The sequence below is a fragment of the Girardinichthys multiradiatus genome, chromosome 5 (genome assembly GCF_021462225.1).
Source record: "Girardinichthys multiradiatus isolate DD_20200921_A chromosome 5, DD_fGirMul_XY1, whole genome shotgun sequence".
In the NCBI taxonomy this organism is placed as follows: Eukaryota; Metazoa; Chordata; class Actinopteri; order Cyprinodontiformes; family Goodeidae; genus Girardinichthys; species Girardinichthys multiradiatus.
The window spans coordinates 19443914-19470244 of record NC_061798.1 but is presented as its reverse complement, the minus strand read 5'-3'; the positions used below and the strand labels follow the sequence as shown (position 1 = coordinate 19470244).

General features: G+C 41.3%; 1 protein-coding gene across 4 annotated transcripts in view; it reads left to right on the top strand.

Annotated features, from left to right (window-relative positions):
- Nucleotides 1-26331, top strand: part of fbxo41 (F-box protein 41) — an 87579-nt gene that overhangs the window by 11504 nt on the left and 49744 nt on the right. For all 4 annotated transcript variants that reach the window (XR_007038287.1, XR_007038286.1, XM_047365270.1 and 1 more), the window contains exons 2-3: nt 2959-3728; nt 5199-5428. Coding sequence is in view for 2 of the 4 variants with exons in the window: in XM_047365270.1 (XP_047221226.1) it covers nt 3180-3728; nt 5199-5428 (779 nt within the window). In the remaining 2 variants the exon portion in view is untranslated. The remainder of the gene's footprint in view (nt 1-2958; nt 3729-5198; nt 5429-26331) is intronic.

Genomic DNA, 26331 nt, shown 5'->3' with positions numbered 1-26331 from the left:
AAGCTTTAAATCTTAAATTAAAATTCTAAACAATTAAAAAGTTTTAATTTATTTATGCTGAAACCAATTAAATCAAAATATAAATGTATGGTTTGAGGGCCCTAAGCAGCTGCTTAGTTCACTTATGCCTTGGGCTGGACCATCCCACTGCCTTCGGATTTCGGTTTGTAAGTTTTTCATGGGTGTAACCCCCATATTCGGCTCTGCTCTTCGAACCACAAATGCATTTTCCTGGCGAATGTGGCACCATTTAGGGGGAGATTAACAGGGTATCAAACAGCATAAGGTTTATGGCCATGAAAACTGCTACAATAAAGAATAACACAACTTTCCTTACCCAAAGTTTATAAATATGTACACTACAATAGAAATCACGTGATTTTATGTCAGGTTTTATCATAATTATGTTTTTGTCTGATCAGAATTGTAATCTTATTTCGCCAGGGTTTTCTAGAGCTAGGTGACTGGATAAACAGGAACATTCAACGTTCCGGCAGGACTTCTCACCTAAGGAAAGTAGCATATAGAAAGAAGTAGTGAAAAATATGAAATTATTTTGATGGACCAAAATTTTGTAAATGAAGATGTTTGTGTTATTTGAGAAAAAGACAGGATTCATACTTTAGACTTTGTTGTTTGACATGATATTTGTTTCTATCTTATTATTTACATTTGTTCAATATGGGAGTAATTTTTTAAACACAATTTAGAATTTAAGATATGCAGGAAAGTGAAGGACAAAGCAAGAGCTGCTTGAGAAGGTTGTAAGCCTGATAACAGACTTTTGTTTGCCTTAGCTTTATGTTGTTGAACTTGGAGGCTTAACACAGAAGAATTATGTGAGCACTCTCCTTAATGGAGCCATTTTCATTTCCCTGATCTTCCACAGCTCCAGCTATGTCAGGACAACATTCAAGAGTTTCATGTTTAACTCTAACTTGAGTTCTCATGTTTCTACTGTATTAAATGTATGGACTGTTTTTGACAATGAGGACATAAAACTATATAAACAGTGATTGTTATCTGAACTGTAGATGTTCCAGTTGTTTTGTGGACTGTACTTTATTTTGTCATTTGTAACTGCTTGCAAACACATTTCTTTCAGAAAAGTTGAACAGGATGTTTTTGCTTGTGCAGGATTAAATAATGTCATGCAGATTGTTACAGCCCAGCCTAAGCAAAGGTGAAGTAACAGTACATCAGATGGTATTGGTAAAAGGCTAAAAAAGGGGAAAACCAATCAAAGGAACTGTTTACAGGAACAGTGTTTTAACCTTAAATCCAATGTAGAAGATCATTTAGAAGCTTAAAACTTTAAAAGCACAGAGATATTGACCAAAGTCCAACAATTTTCCACTTGACTGGTTGGTCGGAAACTCAAAAACCCAATCTTTTTCAGACATTTAACATTTTATATTGGTCTAGTTAACTTTAAACAGCTGTCTAACGGCCGGATGTTTGGCAATGCAGACTAGATTCTGATGCCACAGCTGATCTACAAACCAGGTGCAAATCGAATTGCATGTGTAAAAAGAGCGAAACAGCGGTGGCAAACCTTTTAGCGTGTTTGCCTTCGTGAATATGCAAATTATATGCTGATCACCAGAATGCACAAATTTATGGGAGGAGGATTTGCAAATGTAATGTAACCACCCGCAATGCGATTTATCAAACTGGCATGCAAAAATGACTATGGTCATTAAGGTGAGAAGGAGGTATAGATGCAGAAGACAGAGACAGAGAATCTTCTGTGCACATGTCGACAAATGTGAATGTCAGAAATAAAAATAGTAGAGATATCATCTATCCAGCAATGCCATTTTTGAGCCACGGCATTATAATTACAGCTCAAAATAACTTTATAGGATGACACCGTTATGTTTGGATGTACTGAGGAGCGCTTCCATGTTGCCCAGAAAAGGTGGCACAGATTATAGCTGTCTGTTCCATGTTTGCAGATGGACTGCGGACAATCTTTATGCAATTAAACCAAACTCAAAAACACAATGACTAAACCTAAATATTGTGGCATGTTCCTAAACAAACTAATCTGCACATCAACAGCTACAAGAGACCAGAAAAAGGACGTAGAAGGAAAAACCCATTTAAAAAAAATGTCCTGGCCGCTCCTGAAAGTGATCACTCCTATATTTTTCTCCCTCATTGTTCCTTCACAGGCCACTGTACAAAGCATTGAGTCAAGCAAGTCATTGTCGGTAAGAAAGTCAGTATGAAAGACATCTTTACCAGGTTTTATGATTGATATGTTATCTTTTAACTTCAGCTTTGGCTACTTTCATCTTTTCAAATCTTTTTTAAAAAGTGCATTATAATATTTCTTCTATATTTCTTGTATGGCCACTCTGCCAAACTGTCCATGATGCCAGCACTACTAAATCCGGTTCCTTGACAGACACAGGTTAAAAGCCTGAACGATACAATTGCAGCTTTACTGTAACACATTCAGCTTACCTTGTATCTACTGAAATCAGCCTTGCTTCAATTTGCTCTTCTGCAATTTGACGAAATGTCCTCAAGTTGGGTACAAACTGATGTTTTGTGGCAGATAGCTTCTATTTTAGTGGAAAAGTGTTGAGAGTATGGTGAAAATTGTGAAGGAGTGAAATAACGTCTACCTCTTTGTTGTAGCATCCGAATTAACAACCTTCATGCATTTGAGGAAAATTTGCTTTCTTTCCAATTGACCTCATTTTAAACGCCTCAAGGAAACTGAAAACAGCTAACTCTGAGTTTACTTTCCTCAGTAACAGAAGAGTTATGTTACAGCTGCTAGCTGCACCTTACATATGGTGCGTTCACTGATCAGGAGAATATTGGAATTTTAAGGTGTCCACCAGTCCAGCCATTGGTCAGAACAACTCAAGCTAAACTGTAACTGTTATCAAAATCACTTGATGAAGCTCCTTGACTTAACTTGTGTTTTCTGCCTCCATTCAGGACCTGAGGACCTCTAAGGTAAAGAGACTGAATGTTACCTCCCTGTGCAGTCATGTGATTGACCTGGCACTTCCATTCTAAGGTGGGATCTCTCCTCCTCATGCTGACTAACCCAGGCTGCCCCATTCTCACCATGAGAGGTCTGACCTCTGTGCCCTCATACTGGCGCCGCCTTCGTGCCACATGAGCGCCCCCCTCCCCTCCGGCCGTTACTGCACGGAATGGCCTCTCTGGACCTGCCGTACCGCTGTCCTCGCTGCGGGGAGCACAAGCGCTTCCGAAGCCTTTCGTCCTTACGAGCCCACCTGGAGTACAACCACACTTACGAGACCCTTTATGTCCTCTCCAAGTCCAACAGTGTATGTGACGCCGCTGCTCTGCTGCCCCTAGTGGCCGAGGGAGCTCTCCTCACACCTGCCAACAACAACGACCCCTTCGAACCACTCAGGCCTTCAGCACTAAAGGAGCGACACTTTCCCTGTAGGGAGCTTCCCTGCGCAGACGACCTCAGCTTGACCCCGGCTAACTCCAACTCTGCAGCCAGGTACATTCCCAATGTGGAGTTCCCTCTGGGGGAGATCTTTATGAAGAAAGCGATGACATCCACAGACCCAGGCACCCATGGAAACCCCAGCACAGCTGTGGCTGTGGCTGCGAATGTGGCAGCTAGTGCTGTAGAGGCAGCTTATGAGGAGGGGCTGGCCAGGCTAAAGGCCCGGGCGTTTGAGCGGCTGGAGCTGGACGAGAGGCTGGAGAAGCTGTCGGAGGAGGTAAGCAGGGCTGCTTTTATCAGAGTAAACTTTCTCAGCTGGGGGTGTATTAACAGCCTGACTCTGGTGGCCATGTACTTGGTCAGAGTGCAATTCTGATTTTTGGAGTGGTAATTGCATAGTGCAGAAGCAATCAAGAGAAATACTTATTAATTCCTTCTAGGGCTGGATGCTAAACCATCAACAGCACTTCTCTAGACACTCTTCTGCTTTTAAAAAACCTTGAGCTCAGCAGCAGACAGAAAACTAATGAGCTCATTAGAGCCACACTCTGAACACGATCCAGTCCAGTTCTACAGGTAACAAACTCAGAACAGCTAATATGGTTAGAGGCATAGCATGTCTACACCTTTCAATCAAAAACGTTTTCTCTTAAACAAAGTGAATATGTAAGAAGAAAATAAAATTTATCTGTGGTAAAGTAGGTTTTCAGTTTGAGCACAGTCCAGTAGAACAATGCATGATATTTGTTTTATTTATTTTGTCGTGTTACATTTCTGTGCACAACATAGAAAACTCCAACTTAAACCTTCCCGTATATGTCATGCAGCCACAAGGCTTGATTTTATGGACCAACACACTGAATTGCAAAGCGAAAAGAAAATGTTTTTTGAAATCCTTAAAAACTAAAAATCTGAAGAAATGTGACATGCAGTTGTGACCCTTTGTAGGACCGAATTTTGCAGAACTACCTTTCACCTTAATTACAGATGGTCTTTTGGGGTTTGCCTTTCCAGCTTTTCAAATCATTAAAATTTTTGCCCATTCTTCTTTGCAAAACAGCTCAAAGTTTCTATCAATGTGGATGGAGAGTGTCTGTGAATAGCAGTTTCCAAATGTAGCCAGAGATTCTCAGTTCGATTTAGACCAGGACTTTGACTGGGCCATTGTACCACCTGGATGTACTTTGATCTACACTATTCAATTTTAGCCATGGCTGTATGCAATTCTTGTCCTTCTGGTGAATGAACCTCTGCCCCAGTATCAAGTGTTTCACAGCCTCCAAAAGGTTTTTTTCAAGGATTGTCCTCTATTTAGCTCCATCCATTTTTCTATCACCTCTGACCAGTTTCCCTATGCTGAAGAAAAGGAATCGAATTCGGCGGCATGTCTTGGTAGATTTGCGGTTGTACTATCTTTCAATTTTTGGATAATGGATTGAATATTGTTCAGTGAGATATTCAATATGGAGGGTTCAAAGCTTGGGATATTATTTTTGGGATGTGTGCTAAAAGGGGTATTAATATCATTACTGTGCACTTTGTTATTCTTAAACAAATATTTGATGATTCATGTCAAAGTAAAAACTTGTGATCAATTCCGTATTTGTGAGACATTTCTTTGTGGACTTTCTTTGTGGACTACTGTGTTAATTACTTTGTGTTAGTTTGTTTGCATATTATGTAAAGTTTAATGCAGTATATAGATTTTCAAAAGGACTTAAAAATTGTTGGCCTCCTTGTTCTGTAGGTGGAGCAGAAAATAGCAGCCCGTGTAGGCCGTCTTCAGGCGGAGCTGGAGAGGAAGAGCTCTGAGCTGGAGCGGGCCAAGCAGGAGAGCGAGCGGCTGAGCCAGGAAAAACAGGACCTGGAGGACAAGGCCTCCGAGCTCTCTCGGCAGGTGGACGTCTCTGTGGAAATGCTGGCCAACCTCAAGCAGGACCTGGTGAATAAGGAGGCGGAGCTAAACCACAAACAGCAGTGAGAGAAATCTCTGTTTTCAAAGATTTCATTTTCTACTGCAGCCAAGTCTTTTATCTTGTACAGTTTTGAGTATATTTCTCCAAGCTAAATATGAATTGCACCAAGAAGAATTTTTTTATTAATTGTTGGACAAAGTGGCGCCTTGTTAAAAAGATCATTAATACTGATGGGAGTTACTGGTTGTGTGGGCGAGCTCCTGATTTACATGCACAGCTGCGACCTGCTTATTTCAGATGTAGACTAAAGCAGACTGCTGCACAAATTAGTGCACAGTCACAAACAAGTGGAGTTGTTAACAACCAGGAAAATGTAATTTACCAACAACACAGTAAAAGCTTGTTCCTCTTGGTACAACAGAGGCCGTGCAAACGTGACACCAGCACCAGTATTTATTGTAGGATCTGTCATATAAAAGCAGACTATTAGTCAGGAAAAATATGATTTAAAATAAGCCTACCAGGCTTCACTCTCATTACATTTATTTACATGAAAGAACACAGTTCTTGCTTCTTTTTTCATGGTTGATGGAAGCCAAACTTGACGAACAGAAATAACATTAGAAAAATCTTCTACAGAGCCTATAAGGCTGGGAAATGACATAAAAAAAGTTTCAGTATAACTGTGCTTGAGACTCAGACAATGTGTCACAGTCTGTGGCTATAGAGGACCAAAATGCAGGACAAGCACTGGGCAGCAACATGATGAGAGCAAGCTTCTTTCTTTAATCAAAAGGTTTCTTAAAGCTTTACATTAGTCGATCCCAAAACTTACATGAGTTTTCCCATGAGGAAACATAAAGCCAGCAGAAAACACAAGAGGGTAGTGAACGGGAAGAACCAGCAACTGGAAATGGAAAACAATGAGGTTTTAACCTGAGGGAAGTGAGTGTGGAACAAACGAAGGAGAGGCAGGCAATCAGTGGGAATAGAATCAAGTGTGGACCAGGTAGGCAGGGAGGCTGAGGAACAGGTGAAACTGATTACTAAACTAAACCTCGGGGGAAGGGACTAAATAACAAAACTCAGAAAACTATAACAATATAAGAATCTGGAACATAAGAACTAACAAAGTAACCTGAAGATATAAAATAACCCCTGACAGAAAAGGTAAACAAAACCCAAACAACTAATGATTGCTGAGATAAAGCACACATAAGAACACAAGACTACAGGAATAATTAAGAAAAGAAAACTGACAAAATCCCACAGAACAAAAACACAAACCAGAACCCAAAATGGCAGATCCTGACACAATGATGCTGCTCCCAACAGCAAGTTAAAAAGCTACAACAAACAGTGCAGCTTTCCTTTCACATAATCCAAGAGTAAAAGTCCCTTTTAACCAGACCACCTCCAAAACAAAACTTAAGCTGCAGGCAAGTAATTGTTTTAGGGTAAATATAGATCCCTGTGTTCAATAATTACAAACATATCTGACCAGATCAGAAAATTATTAACTGTCAAACAGAAAAAATGAAATGACATAAGATATGAGGATTTATGTGCGCAAGCAGGCTTTAGTTGTCAGCGATTTCAGGCGCAGCCATTGCTAGAGCAAGTCCTCACCGCAGGCTTAAAATAAATCCAGTACATGTGACCCTGAATTTTGCTAAATGAGCAGTTTAGTTAATATAAATCTAATAACCACTGTTACAGATGATGTTGGAGACAGCCTAAGAGACAATAGCTCAGAGATCAGAATAAATGCCACCACACGAGTCCCAATTACGTACACTTTTTTGATAGCATTAATGCATTATCTGAACCGTTTGCCTGTTAATAATCTTTTTTAATGAAACTGAAGACCAACTTTGCTCATCATTTGCAAGCCACAAAGTGATAGCATGTCCTGGTGCCTTAGCGGATACATTGATATTTAATATTGGAAATAGTGTCATTTTAGATATCTCACATGGAAAAACTACAGATGCTTTTATTGTATTGATATATAGCCCAACACTAATGCTAACACTATCTTTTACTTTTATATACAACCCCATGCTACCCCTACCATGAAACTTTATGTCAGTATTTTCTTTATCAGAGGCAGGGAAGCTGAGGAAGCCCAGACAAAGTCCAGACCTAAATGCAATTAATAATCTGTGACAAGACTTGAACATTAATGCTGTCCATTCAATCTGACTGAGCTTGTGCTAATTTAAAGAAGACTGGGCAAAAACATGTAAGTCTGCTGAACTGTGCAAAACAGTTAGAGACGTGTCCCCAAAGACTTGCAGCTTTAATTGCAACAAAAGGTTAATCAAAGTGTTGACTCATATAGGGCTCAATGCAAATGCAGAGTAGATTGGGATTAAAAAAGTAGTTTTGAATTGACTTCCGATTTTGATTTGTAAAAAATTGGAATTAGCCACATATTCTTTTCTCTCCACTTCATGATCAGCACTATCTTATGTTGGTCTGTCACATAAAATACACTGAGATTTGTGGTTTTATCATAAAACAGTTCAAGGGGTGTAAATGCTTTTTCAAGGCATGAGAGCAGAATGTTATCCTTTAGTTCTTGAGCTGCGTCTTATCAATTTCTAAGCATAGCATTGCTCTGGAAACATTGTCAATAAAAATGTGCATACAAATGTTGCAGCAGTAGATTATAACGTACCGGTTAAATTCATCCCAAAAAAAAACCCTAATAGGCAAATAAAAAACACCTTTGGAAGAGCTTTAGAAAGTACTGGCACAACATGTATTGCATGATTTTTTTACATTCTTATTTTATATAATGGTGCAGTAGGATGTGACTCACTTATTTGTTTCTTAAAATAAATAATTTTTTCTGTTTTACCAGTTTGTCTTGGTACAGGCAATGTTAACCTCCAAACAAAGGCCTGTTCCCATTATTTATTTCACCTACACTTGAGTTGATGTAATTTTCACTGAACAGATGAGTGTTGCATCTGTCCAACTCTTGTATACCAGTGTCCTTCAGGGCAGGTCAGGCGCTGATAGTTGGGCAGGTAGCAGCAAGCACATCTTACTATATCCTGCCTGTCCTTCCATAAAGCTACCAAGCTACTTTATGAACTAGTACCGCTGCTTCTCTGTAAATAGACTTGGACATGAATCACAGCATTATGAAGCACAGGGAAGATGATTTGGAGCTCTCTGGCCGTCTGGCACAAAAAGTGAGAGATGAAACGCTTTCAGAGCTTTTATTGAAATTAATTCCAGACTGATTTATTGTTTGTTTCCAGACACTTGTTTTATTTTTAGTCTGTTGCTGTAATGCTGTGCAAAACTATGTTTTTACTGAAGATAAGTTGTGTATAATTGGAGTGTTTAACCATTTCCCTGCATGATCAATTACATTTGTCAAGAAACATTCATTAAATAAAATTTAGGGCTCATTTAGAAGATGTACTTTGTGACCGATCTCTCATCATCTAATTGTTCGGTAAAGCTCTGACCTTTCAAAGTCTGATTTCTCTTTGAGAGCTGTAACAATAAAATACTTTTTTCTGTTTTATGGAATAATTCAAAACTGAGCTTTCTCAATAATGAAATGTTAATGGTAGTCACTGAAAATCTAGAAATACAGCGGGATCCTCCGGGTTGTAGAACAGAGGCTTCTATATATTATATATTTTTTATTTTTAGTTATTTGTACACCTGAAAATGTCACATTTATTGTTTTTTACATGATCAATTTTACCATTTGAAAGGAAAAATCTCTTATTCACTGTCAGACTTGTTAAATTGTTAAATCATTCAGTCATTTAATGTAACTACATATTTTAATCAGCCTTTCAGTAATCCATCATTGATTATTTATAGGAGGTGATTTGTAGCTCTGGCTGAGGAGTTCATCCTTCGACAATACTACAAACACCGTGATCAATCAGTCAGTTAGCCAGCGATGCTATTAGCTAAGTTCCCTGTGGTCGTCCGTTCAAATGCTGGAAACCAGATTTTTTTTGTCCTATTTATTATGTGCTTCAAATCTAAGAACTCTTACAGTCTGAAAATGCATGTACCTATATGCACTTTTCTTGTGAGTTTAACAAAAATCGAATGAGCGTAGGGACAAATTCTTCATGCATAAAAAATAAATAATTCCCTCATTTGTCATTGGATAGAAAATTGCCACCTGAATCAGAAATTTTTTTATTAGGAAACAAAATCACAACTGGCAGGTCAGAGATCAAAGAAAACTGGAAAAACAGGATCTGCCAGGAAAATCTAATTGGTATATTTCTATCCGTTGCGGGAAATCAACAATTCAACCTTAGGTTTTCAGAGTTACGGAAAAATGCTGCTCCTAATACTGGCTTACTTGCTTAAAACTGTAAGTTTAGGAAATTAGGATCAAAACATTTCTGGTATGTTATCCACAACCAGTTCCTTTATCACAGAAAAATGTGTTTATAATAAGGTTTGGTTTGAAAGCAGGGATTTCAATAGATTGATAGAAATTAATAACTGTTATGAAGTGTACTGTATACTGTAGGAAGGCATTGAAGTTTGGACCACCCTTAGCAGCAACAACTGCAATCAAGCATTTGCTTAGCTTTGATCAGAATCAGATTTATTGCCAAGTTCATACATACAAACAAGGAATTTGACTCCGGTACACTTTGCTCTCTGGTTTTGTTTTTGCATTATAGAATATACATATATACAATATACAAATATATAAATAAAAAGGTGCATTTGCAACATCTGTATGCTGTTGTTTTGTACTCTATTGAATGTTCAACAGAGAAACAGCCTGGGGGAAGAAACTGTCTCTGTGGCGGCTGGTTTTAGTGAACATTGCCCTGTAGCGGTGGCCTGAAGGTAAAACTCTAAACAGTTTATGTGCAGGGTGTGTGGGGTCTGCAGAGATTTGACAGTGGCTAATGACAGTGGTGTCATCTGCAAACTTCAGGAGTTCACGGACGGGTCCGATGAGGTGCAGTCAATTGTGTACAGGGAGAAGAGAAGTGGGGATAGAACACACCCCTGGGGGGCACCAGTACTTATTGATCTGGATCGGGAGAAGATGCTCCCCAGTCTCACCTGCTGCTGTCAGTCCGTCAGGAAGCTGTTGATCCACTGACAGGTGGAGGCTGGGACGTTGAGCTGGGTGAGCTTCTGGTGGAGGATGTCTGGTATGATGGTGTTGAAGGCCGAGCTGAAGTCTACAAACAGGATCCTGGCGTACGTCCCTGGGTAGTCGAGGTGTTGCAGGATGAAGTGTAGACCTACGTTGACAGCATCATCTGTCGAACTGCAGGGGGTCCAGCAGGGGGCCTGTGATGTCTTTCAGGTGCTTCAGCACCAGCCGCTCAAAGGATTTCATGACCACAGACGTCAGGGCTACAGGCCTGTAGTCATTTAATCCTAGGATGGTGGGTTTCTTGGGAACCGGGATGATGGTGGATCGTTTGAGGCAGGAGGGGACCTCACATTTCTCCAGTGACTTGTTGAAGATCCAGGTGAAGATCGGAGCGAGTTGATTTACACAGGCTTTCAGGCATGATGGGGAGACGTTATCAGGTCCTCCAGCTTTCTTTGTTTTCATGCGCTGAAAGAGCCTGTTTACCTCTTCCTCGGAGATCTTTAGTGCAGGCGGAGGATCTGAAGGTAGGGGGTTGGTAGCTTTATGGGAGGAATTTGTTCCTGAATGGGATGTGGAGGAGATGATTTGAGGTGTGAATAGCTTCTTGTCATGTCTGCAGTAGAAGCCATTCAGACGGTTGGCCAGGCGAGGATTCTGTTCAGGAAGGGTGGGGGGGGCAGTCAGGTTTCTCAGACCAGTCCATACAGCCGAGGTATCACCAGTAGAAAGGATGTTCTTCAGCTTCTCACTGTAGCTTCTCTTGGCTGCTTTGATCTCTTTTGGTAGTCTGTTCCTGGCCTGCCTGTACCGCGCCCAATCTCCACTGCTGTGAGCTTCTTCCTTTTCCCTGTGCAGATTCCTGAGGTGTGGAGTAAACCATGGCTTGTTGTTCCCAAAGGTGCAGAAGGTCTTGGTCTGCACACACATGTCCTCACAGAAACTGATGTATAATGTCACCACATCAGTTAGTTGGTTTAGGTCAGTGGCTAAGGTTTCAAAAACAGTCCAGTCTGTGCATTCAAAGCAGGCCTGTAGCATCTGCTTTGATTCCTCAGTCCACTTCTCAACAGTGTAAACTGCGGGTTTGGAAGCTCTTAGTCTCTGTCTGTAGGTTGGGATGAGGTGGATAAGACAATGGTCTGAAAAACCCAGAGCAGCCCTGGTAACAGCACGATATGAGTCCTTTAACACTAGAACTCCCAGGGCCGTCAATTTGACGGTTTTGAAAGTTTGACATGCCATAACTCTAGTTTATTAAAACTCTTATCTTCCTGGCTTCCTGACTTTTTTCTAAACCTGTGTCTTGTGTGTTCCTATGTCTCTATTTTAAATAACACAGTAAATAAAAGATCTAAGTATTTCTACCTCTAACTACCACAGCCGCTATTTTGACGGCCCTATTATTTACTTTAATTTTTTTCTCCCGCGGCTGAGTATACGCGCGAGCGTTGCCTAGCAACCGCCACTCTAGAACGCAGTCTGAGAAGGAAATTGTTGGCATCCTACAAATGGCTCCTAGAAGGATATTTTCTGCTCAAGAGGCATTGGAAATGCTTCAAAAATTAGATGATCGTGATTCTGGGGTTGAGAGGGATTCTGACGGCTCTTGGTCAGCATTCAGTTCCAGTGACAGCGGGTCAGAGAGTGAGCCTCCCCCGGCTAAAAAACACGAGTTGTCCCATTAGCAGGAGGTTGTGGCGCATTATTTCAAGGAAATAAAAGCCTAGCCTATGTAATGATTTTATCATTTTAGGCTATAGTTTATAGATTAGTAAACTAATAATCTATAAACTATAGCAACAGTGCCACAATCAGCGCAGGTTCAGAGATAGGGAGACGAGCCTGGTGCCCAGCTGTAAACCCAGCAAACCAGCTCATTGGCAGAAGAGAAACTAAAAAACAAGGTACTGATAATGGAAAAGAAATAAACAACAAGTTAGGTCATAGATATAGTAACCCAGTAACAACAATCTATTCTGCGCTTTACAGCGTTTTCATTGCAAGACGAGCACACACCTGGGAAGGAGGAGTAGATAGCAAAGGATGGGGTTGTATGGACAGGGGTAGGGGAGGAAGGGGAGAAAACATTTTTTTAAAATGTACCCACTACTCTGTATTATTTTTCAGTACTATTTTTAAATAACAATAAAACTTAATAAGTTTTGATCAAATACTATTATTAATTCTTGTCAAAACCAAAATTTTATAGTGTGCAAGAAAACCTTTAGCATTCTGACCAATGTAATGCGATGACATCACCGCCTCACATCCAGAATGCTCACCGTCAAATTGACGGGCTTGGGAGTTCTAGCGGTGTTAGAATTCTGGGAGTTCTAATGTTAAAGCTGTGTAACAATGGTCCAGTGTGTTTTTGTCTCTGGTGGGACACTTAATATGCTGTCTTTATTTGGGGAGTTCATTGGAGAGGTTTGCTCTGTTAAAATCTCCCAGTATTATGATGAAAGAGTCCGTGTGTTTTTTCTCCATGTCTGTAATCAGCTCAGCGAGATGTTTTTCCATGGCAGAAGTGCAGCCATACGGTGGAAAATATGAGCCAATTATTAAAAACGAGGAAACAGTTTAGGACTACATTTTTTCCCAGCACTTTTACGTCTCTGCACCAACCTTCATTTATATAAAAGCAGATTCCGCCTCCTCGCCTCTTCCCAGATAGCTCCGCGCTGCGATCCGCTCTGAACAGCTGGAAGTCCGGCAACAGCAGTGCGCAGTCCGGGATGATTTCGCTCAGCCATGTCTCGGTGAAGCAGAGAATCGCTGATCCGCGGAGGTCCGTGCTTTTACAGGTGAGAAGAAGCAGCTCGTCCATCTTGTTGCTTAGAGAGCAGACATTTGCCAGATGGATTGAAGGTAGTGGTGTGCGTAGACCTCTTTGGCGGAGCTTTACCTGGGCGCCAGCACGCTTTCCCCTCCGACGCTTCCGGCTCAGTATCCCATAGAGTGCCGCAGCTCCACTTGCCAGAAGCTCAGTGAACCTCGGATCAATGAATGATGGTGAAAAATCCCAAGAGAGGACTCTCTGATGTTGAGAAGTTCCTCTCTGCTGAATGAGACCACAGAATTGTGGCCCGAGACCACAGTACTGTGGCTCCAAAAACATATAAACACACAAAATACACAAACAAAGAGAGAGCGAAGCTCCGAGGCGGCCATCGTCGGCGCCATCTTGGTTGATCAAGATGGTTGATGTGCTACAGTCAGCCTTCCTGTTATCTGCTGAGGTCTAACTCTTTCTTGTAGCACCATTAATAAACAGTGGACAAGCTTTCATAGGAAATACATTTTGCTTTGTAGAAGCTTCGTCTGACTTCCTTTTTAATATCTCACATATTCTGAAAATTGCTACATTTGAATCTCCTTCATGTAGTTACAACTTAGATTGCAAAGTTCGTTGTCGTGGTGAGCTGGTTGCACTTAGGTTTGGTGGCTTTTGAAGGATTTTGTGTTTCTCGCCAGTCGATCACCAATCAGGGCTGGTCAAGAGCAAGGTTCAGTCACCGGCTAATTATTCTGTGAATCTCTAGTTGTGTCTGTTTGGAGGAGGAAATTTTGAGACATTATAGCACCAATAGTAGCCAAATTTAATTTTGGATGATTTTGATTACTCTTTGAAAAACATGATAAACGGCATTTAAAAATGTCTAAGATGAATTGAAATTCTTTCCAACTTCCCAACTATTATTTTTAATAAAAGAAAAAAAGAAAAACATTTACCAAAAACAACCCCAGGTTACAGAGCAGCTTTCTCTCTGTGTGTTACTGGAAAAGTAGCAATGATCTCCTCTGTATTATTGACCGCGATATGTCTACACACCATACTCAACTGAAGAAAAATAACTGTATATCTCCTTTCTATGACAGATCGTGGCTTCTTTACTTGTTTTCTCTGTCTTTAGCTTTCCACACACCGAAATACAGAAGTGCTCGGTTTCATAAAATGGTTCATTTTAGTTGTACTGTATTCATACAGCTGTGTCAAAATGAATATTAGTCCGGAAAAAGTTCAGGTTAAACCGTTAGATGTATTACACAGTTGAATCATTCAGTTAAATTTAGCTTCACGCATCACTGCTCTGTTTCAGTGTGTGTGGAAATAATGCATGGGCTATTTACCAACTCTCGCTAATGGCATCGTTAAATACCATGTAGATACTAAACAGAGATTTAAATGAACACAACACATTAGTGCCCATTGATGATTAATAGCAGGCTTTTATTATCGTTATCAAATAGAGGATAGTGGTATCATCTGCAGACTGTTTTCAACTAATTGTTTGGTCTATAAAATACCAGTAAGCAAAGATGCGTGACGCTCTTTCACAGAGCTCAGTGTGATGCACTCAGACGGCTTGGTTTCTCAAGCACCATTATCAATATCGATTCTGGTGTTCCAGAAACATCCAGCTTATGATTGGCTTGAGCTTGGGTGGTAACTGGGTTGTTCGTGAACATTATCACCAACATAAGCAGTTTCCTTTCTTTCGAGGTGACAATTTAGTTTAGATAAAGTTGGATGTTCCACCAAGAGGCGGATCCCAAAGCCAAACCAAAACTGGTTTAAACGTTGCTCACATAGAGCTTCTGCAGTGACCCAGACCTCAACCCTATAAATCAATTATAAGAGAAGTTGTCATGCAGTCAGAAAGTTGTGTGTAGGATTCCAGCTTCCTCCCCTGCCAGACGTTGATGTGCCCCTAGGCAAGGCACCGAACCCCAATTAGCGTACCTATCTCCATATCGGTGTATGAATGTGTGGTTGTTTGTGGGTGTAGCTGGGTGATGTTGGCTCTTGTCTAAAAGTGCTTTAAGTTGTCAGTATGACTAGAAAAGTGCTATACACAGTGGAGTGGAAACGTGTTTGCCCCCTTCCTGATTTATTTTTTTTACATGTTTGTCACACTTAAGAATTTTAAATCATCAAACAAAGTAAATATTAGTTAAAGACAACACAAACCTACATGACCCTGTGTGAAAAAGTGATTGCCCCCTAAACCTAATAACTGGTTGAGCCGCCCTTAGCAACAACTGCAATCAAGCGTTTGCGATTACTTGCAATGAGTCTTTTGCAGCGCCGTGGAGGAATTTTGGCCCACTTATCTTTGCAAAATTGTTGTAATTCCACCACATTGGACGGTTTTCGAGCATGAATGGCTATTTAAGGTCATTCCACAGCATGTCAATAGGATTCAGGTCAGACTGACTTGGCCAAAGTCTTCATTTTGTTTTTCTTCAGAGGTGGACTTGCTGGTGTGTTTTGGGTCATTGTTCTGCTGCAGAACCCGTTCGTGTCTGTCATAAAGTGGGTTTTTGATGGACCAAAATGCAGAGAAGAACTCCCAAAGCTCGAGATTTTCAGGTAAGATGAGTCTTTATTATCCATGGCAGGACACAGACAGGGTAGCCAACACATGAGATCGCACATACACATACACATACACATAACATAACGTTAGGAACCAGCAGGGAACAAAGGAAACAAACGTGCTTAATTACAAAAACTGAACAGCGGGGGGAACCAATGACAAACGTTACCAGACAATCATGGGAAAACACAGAACAGGTGTGGGCTTGGGGTGCAGGCAGACAGAAAACAAAGGACTAGACCAGGTAATATAACAAAAACACAAGCAGGTATGACATAGCCCCTCCCTTTAAGGGCGGAACCCAGGCGCCCACCAAACAAAAACAAAACAAACATCCAAGTAGGGTGGGCGTAGGGGGCCTCGGAAGGAGGGCTAGAGTTCAGGCGACGGAGGCTCTCCCAAAGGCCGTCCCTGGCAGATCCAGAGTTCAGGCGGCCGGCCAGGAGCCTGTCCCAGGCAGATCCAGAGTTCAGGCGGCAGTTCCGGCGATCAGCAGGCCTGCAACTTAGGGGCAGGTGATCAGCAGGCCAGCAACATAGGAGCTGAGCAGGCCGGTGACTTAGGAGCTGATGATCTGAGGGCCGGCGGAGGGACCAGGAGAACCCAAGGTGGAGCTCAGAGGCGTGGTGTGGAAACCGCTGGAACCCAGGCGATCGGTGCAGAGACCGCTGGGACGTTCGGTGAGGCTGTGGAGATCTGCGGCAGAGCCGCCGAGGCCCAGCATGCAGAGAGGGTGCGTCCTCGCACTCCTCAGAGATAGGAACAGGAAGTGGAGACAGGTCCTCCACAAACTCCTCCGGAACGGGAAACAGTTCGTCCTCGGAGCCTTCCAGGACAGGACAAGGAACAGGAGCAGGAAGTGGAGGCAGTCAATCCTGGAGCCCCTCACGGACAGGAACAGAGTGTGGGGGCGGCTCGGCTTGGGACCCATCCGGAACAGAACTAGGAACAGGATCAGAATCAGAATCAGAATCAGAAAAGCTTTATTGCCAAGTACGTTTTTGGACATACAAGGAATTTGTTTTGGCGTAGTCGGTGCAATACAATACAAATTAAACAGTACAAACATATCTACAATATAATATAAATATAAGTGCACAGTTTTAAGTGAGTGAGAGTAAATATAGAGCAGTATAAGATGCAAGAGCAATACAACAGTGCAGGTGATCATTGTGCAAGTAAAGCAGTGCAAGTAAGCAGGAGTCCAAGCTGAGCGTTAATGTAACGCATAGAGTTACAGGTTACAGGTGTCCTGTCAGCAAAAAAAGGGGGGGTGTGGGGGAAAGGGACAGTGTCAGTGTGGTTTCCGGGCTTTGTTAACCAGGCTGGTGGCAGATGGGAAAAAACTGTTCTTGTGGCGTGAGGTTTTGGTCCGGATGGACCGCAGCCTCCTGCCAGAGGGGAGAGTCTCAAAGAGTCTGTGACCGGGGTGGGAGGGATCAGCCAGAATCTTCCCTGCCCGCTTCAGGGTCCTGGAGGTGTACAGTTCCTGGAGCGACAGTAGACTGCAGCCAATCACCTTCTCAGCAGACCGAATGACACGCTGCAGCCTGCCCTTATCCTTGGCTGTAGCAGCGGCGTACCAGATGGTGATGGAGGAGGTGAGGATGGACTCAATGATGGCTGTGTAGAAGTGCACCATCATAGTCTTTGGCAGGTTGAATTTCTTCAGCTGCCGCAGGAAGAACATCCTCTGCTGGGCTTTCTTGATGAGGGAGCTGATGTTTGGCTCCCACTTGAGATCCTGGGAGATGATGGTTCCCAGGAAGCGGAAAGATTCCACAGTGTCAATTGTGGAGTCACAGAGGGTGATGGGGGCAGGTGGGGCTGGGTTCTGCCTGAAGTCCACAACCATCTCCACTGTCTTTAGAGCGTTGAGCTCAAGGTTGTTCTGGCTGCACCAGTCCAACAGATGGTCCACCTCCCATCTGTATGCGGACTCGTCACCATCAGAGATGAGTCCGATCAGGGTGGTGTCGTCCGCAAACTTCAGAAGCTTGACAGACTGGTGACTGGAGGTGCAGCTGTTGGTGTACAGGGAGAAGAGCAGAGGAGAGAGAACACAGCCTTGGGGGGAACCGGTGCTGATGGTCAGGGAGTCAGAGACGTGCTTCCCCAGCCTCACGCGCTGCTTCCTGTCAGACAGGAAGTCAGTGATCCACCTGCAGGTGGAGTCGGGCACACTCAGCTGGGAGAGCTTCTCCTGTAGCAGAACTGGGACGATGGTGTTGAAGGCAGAGCTGAAATCCACAAACAGGATCCTGGCATAGGTTCCTGTGGAGTCCAGGTGCCGGAGGATGAAGTGAAGGGCTAGGTTGACTGCATCATCTACAGACCTGTTGGCTCTGTAGGCAAACTGCAGGGGGTCCAGGAGGGGGTCGGTGATGTCTTTTAGGTGTGAGAGCACAAGGCGCTCAAAGGACTTCATCACCACAGAGGTCAGGGCGACGGGTCTGAAGTCATTAAGCCCTGTGGTCCTTGGCTTCTTGGGAACAGGGACGATGGTGGAGGACTTGAAGCAGGCTGGCACATGACATGTCTCCAGTGAGGTGTTAAAAATGTCTGTGAAGACTGGAGACAGCTGATCAGCGCAGTGCTTCAGGCTGGCTGGTGAGACAGAATCCGGACCAGCAGCTTTCCGGGGGTTCTGTCTCCTGAAGAGTTTGTTGACGTCCCTCTCCTGGATGGAAAGAGCCGTCCTCGGCGTGGGTAGGGGGCTGGTGGGGGGGAACTTCAGGGTGGGGATTGGAGGTGCCAAGGCCCCTCTTGAGGTTGGGGAGGTGGGGGTGGTGGAGTGTGGAGGCGGTACATCCAAGAACCCTTCTGGAACTGGACCAGGAACAGGATTAGGAGTCGGAAGCAGCGGCTGATCAGGGTGATCAGGAGCTAAACCATGAGCTGGAAAGCCGCCTCCAGCTTCAGTGGAGAGGTGAGCGGAGGAGGGGGCAGGAGTCCTCCTCATTGAAGCGGCGATTTCTCCCAGGGCCCTTTGTCGCTCGGCGTCAATGGCGTGGTGAATCCGAGGATCAGGAAAAAAAATTCCTCCTCGCCTTGAGCCATTCTTGAAGGCTGCCAGCTATCTCCAACCTCCTCCATGGTGAGCTGGGAGAGGTCACCAGGTGAGAAAATTATTTGGCCAGAATCTCACCCCTCTTGAATTCCCTCACCATTCCTCCCGCTTGGTCCAGTTGGCTGGTTCCTTCTGTCATAAAGTGGGTTTTTGATGGACCAAAATGCAGGGAAGAACTTCTGAAGCGCGAAGTTTGCAGGTAAGATGAGTCTTTATTATCCATGGCAGGACACAGACAGGGTAGCCAACACACGAGATCGCACATACACATACACATAACATAACATAACATAACGTTAGGAACCAGCGGGGAACAACGGAAACAAACATGCTTAAATACAAAAACTGAACAGCAGGGGGAACCAATGACACTTTACCAGACAATCATGGGAAAAAACACAGAACAGGTGTGGGCTTGGGTTGCAGGGAGACAGAAAACAAAGGACTAGACCAGGTAATATAACAAAAACACAAGCAGGTATGACAGTTTCAGCTTGAGGTCAGCAGCGTTCTGGATCAGCTGCAGCTGTCGGATTGACTTTTTAAGCAAACCTTTGAAGACACTGTTGCAATAATCAATTCGAGTAAAGATTAACGCATGGATGAGTTTTTTGAGACAGGACACACACCTTCCAAAAACTAAAACTTTTGTCTCGTCAGTCCACAAAAGTTTTGGGAACATGCAAAAGTTTTCTGGAAAAATTGAAATGAGGCTCATTTTAATTTTAAAGTTCTTTTTGCTCATCAGTAGTTTTCATATTGAAACTCTGCCACCCAGGCCATTTTTGGCTCTTTCTTATGGTGGAGACAAGAACACTGACCTTAACTGAGACAAGTGAGGCCTGGAGTCCTTTGGATGTTGTTGTGGTGTCTTTTGTGACCTCTTGGATGAGTCGTCGCTGCGCTCTTGGTGTAATTTTGGTCGGACGGCCACTCCTGGGAAGGTTCACCACGGTTCCATGTTTTTGCCATTTGTTGATAATGTCTCTCACTGTGGTTCATTGGAGTCCCAAAGCTTTAGAAATGGCTTAATAACTTTTTTCCAGACTGACGGATCAGAATTATTTTCTTTCTGAATTTATTTGGATCTCGGCATGATATCTAGCTTTTGAGGATCTTTTGGTCTAATTCATTTTGTCAGGCAAGACCTATTTAAGTGATTTCTTGATTGAGAACACGTGTGGCAATAATCAGGCCTGGGTGTGGCTAGAAAGAGTGAACTCAGGTGTGATAAAGCACAGTTATGTTTTAACAGGGGAGGCAATCACTTTTTCACATAGGACCATGTAGGTTTGGATATTTTTTCCCTTAATAATAAAAACCTTCATCTAAAAACTGGATTTTGTGTTTACCAGTGTTGTCTTTGACTAATATTTAAATTTCCTTGATGATCTGAAACACATCAAACAAAATGTGGCAAACATGGAAGAAAATAAGAAAGCAGAAAGGGGACAAACACTTTTTCACACTACTGTAAGTTCTGTCCATTTGGCATTTACCAATTAGAACCTGGGTTACCAGAAAATCAACAAATTTAAACAAACTCCACCATTTCTGATTAAAAGAATGGCCAAATATTCAGTCATAATGATGCCAGGAACTAATTGATGTGTACAAAAAGCATGCGGTCAGAAATGTAACCAAGCATCAGTAGATGTATACGATGTGCCGGTATGTATGAGCCAGTATGTATAATTGTGACCCTATGTGGATTGAAGAAGCACTGCAATAAATCCAAACTTGTGCACTAAATTCTTGCTTTTAATAAGTCCAGAAATTTAATGTCTTTTAATCGTTCCACCCTGAAAATGACCAAGTGACATTAAAACACATACTATACAAGTTTTTCATATATTCGAAGTAGTTAAAAACATTTGCTTTTATTTAACTTCCCTTATACAAGTTAGAGTGGCTGCCTTCATGTTTGCTTGCTAAATCAGAGCAAAATGGTGAAATTACATCCTTAAATCCACCTACTCCACACACACACACACACACAGAAACACACACACAGGCACACATGTATCATGTGTCTGTCTCTGAGGAAAAGCTGGCTGTGAAACAGGGAGCTCATACAGACTAAAGTACATCATAGGTCTGAGGTGGAAAAAGGGCATCACTGTAAGGAAATTTACTGCCAGCTCAATAGCTAGGCAGACACCAACAAGCCTACTGCCTTCAAATAACTTTCTTTGACTCATTTTAAAGTTTTACAAGTTCAGAAAGGCATCAATGGCTGCTAAGGCTCTGTAAAACTCCAGACTGGAGTTATGATTCACTTCAGAGGTGTAAGTATGTCACCTTTTTATTCAGAAATGGCTTCCTCAAACTGCATTTTGCCTTTAGCAGCACAGAGAATAAAATGACACTGACCTCATAACGTTTTCTTAAAACCTTTGTAGGTAATTATGGATAGCAGGCAACCTGCAGGCAACATGCTTCAGGAACGGTTGATCATTTCAGCTCAAAGTTCATTACTTTTTCTGTATGCAGCTCACTTTGTAGAAAGATTCGTTCACAGAACAATTATGCATGAAGAACCACTCCTTATATTATAACAGTCATTCTAATACATAATTAAACAAAACTCTCTGGCTTAAAACAGACAGAGGTCGCTCAAGCGTGGCTGTTAACTGGTTTAGTAGCAGCTGGAGTAAATAAGAACAGCTGGAATCATTAAAAAATTAAAGCCTGAGGACAAATGAAAAATACTGGAACACTTAATTTCAGCCGTAAAACATTCCCTCAGAATTTAGAAAATTGCCTTATTTTTATCTGTCTGTGAATTATGTTGAAAATGATTGAAACCTTTGCAAGCAAAACCAGTCACTAAAATGGATTAAATTAATTCTATTGCATTGTTATGCTATGGAATCAATAAACAGCACAATTTTGAGGTCATTTGAAAATGACTTTTTAGTCATATTTAAAAGTTCAAATAAAATATTATTTGAGTCTTTTTTAAACTGTTTCCTCTAAACTGTGGTATATTTCAATGTGTTTTGTGTAACAAGAATTACACTCATCCAAAAGCAATTTGTAATGAAGACATTTTCAAAAAATGGACAATAAAAACAAAGCTGAACATTTTAAAGGCTATTTTGAAAGCATCAAACTCATGCACAATAAAACACGATACGTAACATCTTCTGTTGTTAAAATCCAGAATAACTTAAAACACTTAGGTGTTTAACTTAAAATGTTTAACATTGATCGCTCTCCTGGTGTGACAGTTTAAATGCCAGGTAGTGCTTGTGGGCTAATTTTTAAATGCCTTTTTGCATATTTATCAGCATTTGTTAGACTCTATCAGATGTTGTAAAGTGCATGAATATGTAATTAAGTAGCTATTTACGCACCAATTGCTTTCCACTGCTGCCAAATCACTCAAAGGTGGATCTTCAAGCTCCTGTGTGTCATCATTAGCAGCCATTCTTGTATTGCTTTGGTGTGGAGTGCTTTAGATTATATCATTACCTCCTTTTTTCTCTTGGCACTTTACAAAAAAAAAAACACTTTTGCATCTTCTGAATGACAGCAGTAATCACCTGTGACTGATGTAGTCTTTGTCTTATACACCAGAATATGAATGCACCCCTAAGAGATAATTCCATAGAGAAATAAAATATCTTTCTCTGAAAATTGTGTGCTTCAAAAAAAGGTTTGTTCTCTGAGAACTAAGACATATTGTATTAGTCAGGAAAAATAAAAAGTATCATATTATGAGATCCTTAGTAGATTCCTTGTGTGCTATACTTTGGAATTAGCTTAAAAAGAACAACCATTGTGTAATTTAGTTTGTTAGATATTCATTTTAGATTGGTAATATAATTTAGTAGATTCCTCATAGTTTATTTCATACAATTCTATGCAGGACTGAATATTTTAAAGGTATTCCCAGAATATAAAGTATTCTTCAGCTATGTCCAGTGAAACCTGTTTTCTTGAATCCTTAACAAAGAATTGTATTCAGAAGTTTTCTATTACGTCCCTTTTCTAACTCTGTGGTGCTACATTTGTTGGGGTTTTTTATTTTTTATTTGTATGTTAAAAAAAAAAAAGATTGTGTCCACCCATATGCACAGATAGCCAAGGAGATTAAAGAACTGTCTTGTTTTCACAAGTAATTCAAATTAGGCACACACAGTTGCCTCAGTAGTTCTCAACTTTATGGGTGGATGTATTCCTGCAAACAGCTCTGGTAAAGTATAAAATATAAAATATCCTCCTGCGGATCATAAGAAATCTGGAGCATCTAAATGCATCTCAGAACATGAAGGTATTTGGTGCTTTGTACAGAGCCAGGCACAGCACCATGCAAAAGCATTCATGCCTTTTGAACTTTTTCTCATTTGTCACATTACAACCTCTAACTTAGAAGTATTAGGATTTTATCTGATAGATAAATAGATAAATGGAAGGAAAATGATTCATGATTTTTAAGATTTGTAACTAAATACAAATCTGAAAATTAGGCTATGTACAGTGCCTTGCGAAAGTAATCGCCCCCCTTGAACTTTTCAACCTCTTGCCACATTTATGGCTTCAAACATAAAGATATAAAATTATAATTTTTTGTGAAGAATCAACAACAAGTGGGACACAATCGTGAAGTGGAATGAAATTTATTGGATGTGTCAAACTTTTTTAACAAATAAAAAACTGAAAAGTGGGGCGTGCAATATTATTCGGCCCCCTTGTGTTAATACTTTGTAGCGCCACCCTTTGCTGCAATTACAGCTACAAGTCGCTTGGGGTTTGTCTCTATCAGTTTTGCACATCGAGGGACTGAAATTCTTGCCCATTCTTCCTTGCAAAACAGCTCGAGCTCAGTGAGGTTGGATGGAGAGCGTTCATGAACAGCAGTCTTCAGCTCTTTCCACAGATTCTCGATTGGATTCAGGTCTGGACTTTGACTTGGCCATTCCAACACCTGGATGCGTTTATTTGTGAACCATTCCATTGTAGATTTGGCTTTATGTTTTGGATCATTGTCTTGTTGGAAGATAAATCTCTGTCCCAGTCTCAGGTCTCTTGCAGACTCCAACAGGTTTTCTTCCAGAATGGTCCTGTATTTGGCCCCATCCATCTTCCCATCAATTTTGACCATCTTCCCTGTCCCTCCTGATGAAAAGCAGGCCCAAACCATGATGCTGCCACCACCACGTTTGACAGTGGGGATGATGTGTTCAGGGTGATGAGCTGTGTTGCTTTTACGTCAAACATATCGTTTTGCATTGTGGCCAAACAGTTCGATTTTGGTTTCATCTGACCAGAGCACCTTCTTCCACATGTTTGGTGTGTCTCCCAGGTGGCTTGTGGCAAACTTTAAACGAGACTTTTTATGGATATCTTTGAGAAATGGCTTTCTTCCTGCCACTCTTCCATAAAGGCCAGATTTATGCAGTGTACGACTGATTGTTGTCCTATGGACAGACTCTCCCACCTCAGCCGTAGATCTCTGCAATTCATCCAGAGTGATCATGGGCCTCTTGGCTGCATCTCTGATCAGTCTTCTCCTTGTTCGAGATGAAAGTTAAGAGGGACGGCCGGGTCTTGGTTTTTTATTTGTTAAAAAAGTTTGACACATCCAATAAATTACATTCCACTTCACGATTGTGTTTCACTTGTTGTTGATTCTTCACAAAAAAAATAGAATTTCATATCTTTATATTTGAAGCCTGAAATGTGGCAAGAAGTTGACCAGATCAAGGGGGCCGAGTACTTTCGCAAGGCACTGTATATGTATTCTGCCCCCTTTAGCCTTATACCTATAGATAAAAGCAGTGCAGTCAATTACCTCTACCTAACTTAGTCAGTCTGTGTGTAATGTAATCTCAGTATATATATATATATATATATACATATATATCTGTTCTAGGAAGGAATCATGGGTTTATTAAATTAGTTTACAGCAGGGTTAAGGTATCAAATCAAATCCCAAGCTTTGAACATCTTACGGAGCACTATTCAATAAATCTGGATTGTGCACGCCACAAATCTGACCTTTATGGAAAAGTGGCAAGAAGGAAGACATTTTTGAAAGAAAACTATACAAGCCAGGTAGGGAACACAGCAAATGGAGGAAGGTGCTCTTGTCAGATGAGACAATATTACGATTTTGTGGGTATCATGCAAAAGGTAATGTGTGTCAAAAAACTGGAATTGCGCATAACTGCGAACACACCATTACCATAGGTAAACATGGTGGTGGCGGTATCCCTGTGTGTATTCTTTTCTTTAGCAGAGAGAGGGTAATGATTTGTAGTTGGAACGATGGATATAGCTAAAAATAGCTAAGACCTGAAAGAAAACCTGTTAAAAATTATAAGAGACTTGTGGTTCTGTTTTGTGTTTCACCTAAAATCCCAATGAAACAAATTGAGGTTTTGTATGGTAACGTAAAAAATTTCAAAAGGTCAAGAGGAATTGAACTGTAACAGTCAGAAACAGAACCTTTATTTCACTGAGCAACAATATAAACTGCAAAGTAGTTTGGATGACTGAAAAATTTGCTTTGTAGAGGTCCTCACCGATTTCAGGAATATGTGGGAATATTTAGAAAGGTTTAGATTATCAAGAATGTCAGTTATCAATCATTTGTGACAGATTATTAGTGTTACGTTGCAACAGACCTCATTTAATCAGCCTGTGTATATGCAGTTACATAACTGAATCTGGACTGCACAATAGAGCCGCAGTCATGACAGCATTGAGAGAATTATGCTCTGTGAATAGCAAATATTTGCTATGCCGACAGTACAGGCGGGTTTCCTGTGTCGAGATAAAGAGACTTATGACCGTCTCTGATAGATAACTCAGACTGAACACAGCAAAATCGGGAGTGTTAATTCAACTCACAGTGTTAAATGTAACACTTTTTCCAAGTTTATATAATTCTCACGGATTCTGAGTTAAAATTACACTTCGAAAAGTGTTAATATTTTAACTCCATAATAGTGTTAAACATTTGAAACGCTTGTGTTGTTTTATGACACCACATAAGTGCATGTTTAACTCAAAATTGTGTTATTCTTTTTCACTGTGTGTGTTAAGAAAAACGATCATACATCGTGTTATTTTATGACACACTGAAGTGTATTTTGACACAAAAAGGGTGTCATTACCTTTCACTAATGTGTTAGTGAAGAGTGCATTCTGTGTGCTAGCCTAACAAAGGTCACTAAATCTGAAAATTACTGTAGTCACCTGCAAGGTTACAGAATATACTCAACACACTCTGTACAGTTACATAATAAGTTCAAGTGTGTTGGCCAGCAACAGTGGGCAAGTAAAAAAAAAAAAAAAAAAAAAAAAACCTTTTTTTTTTTTTCAGATACAAGATGGATAGTGTATCATGAAGTGATGTTTCGGGATCAGGTTTTTATTGG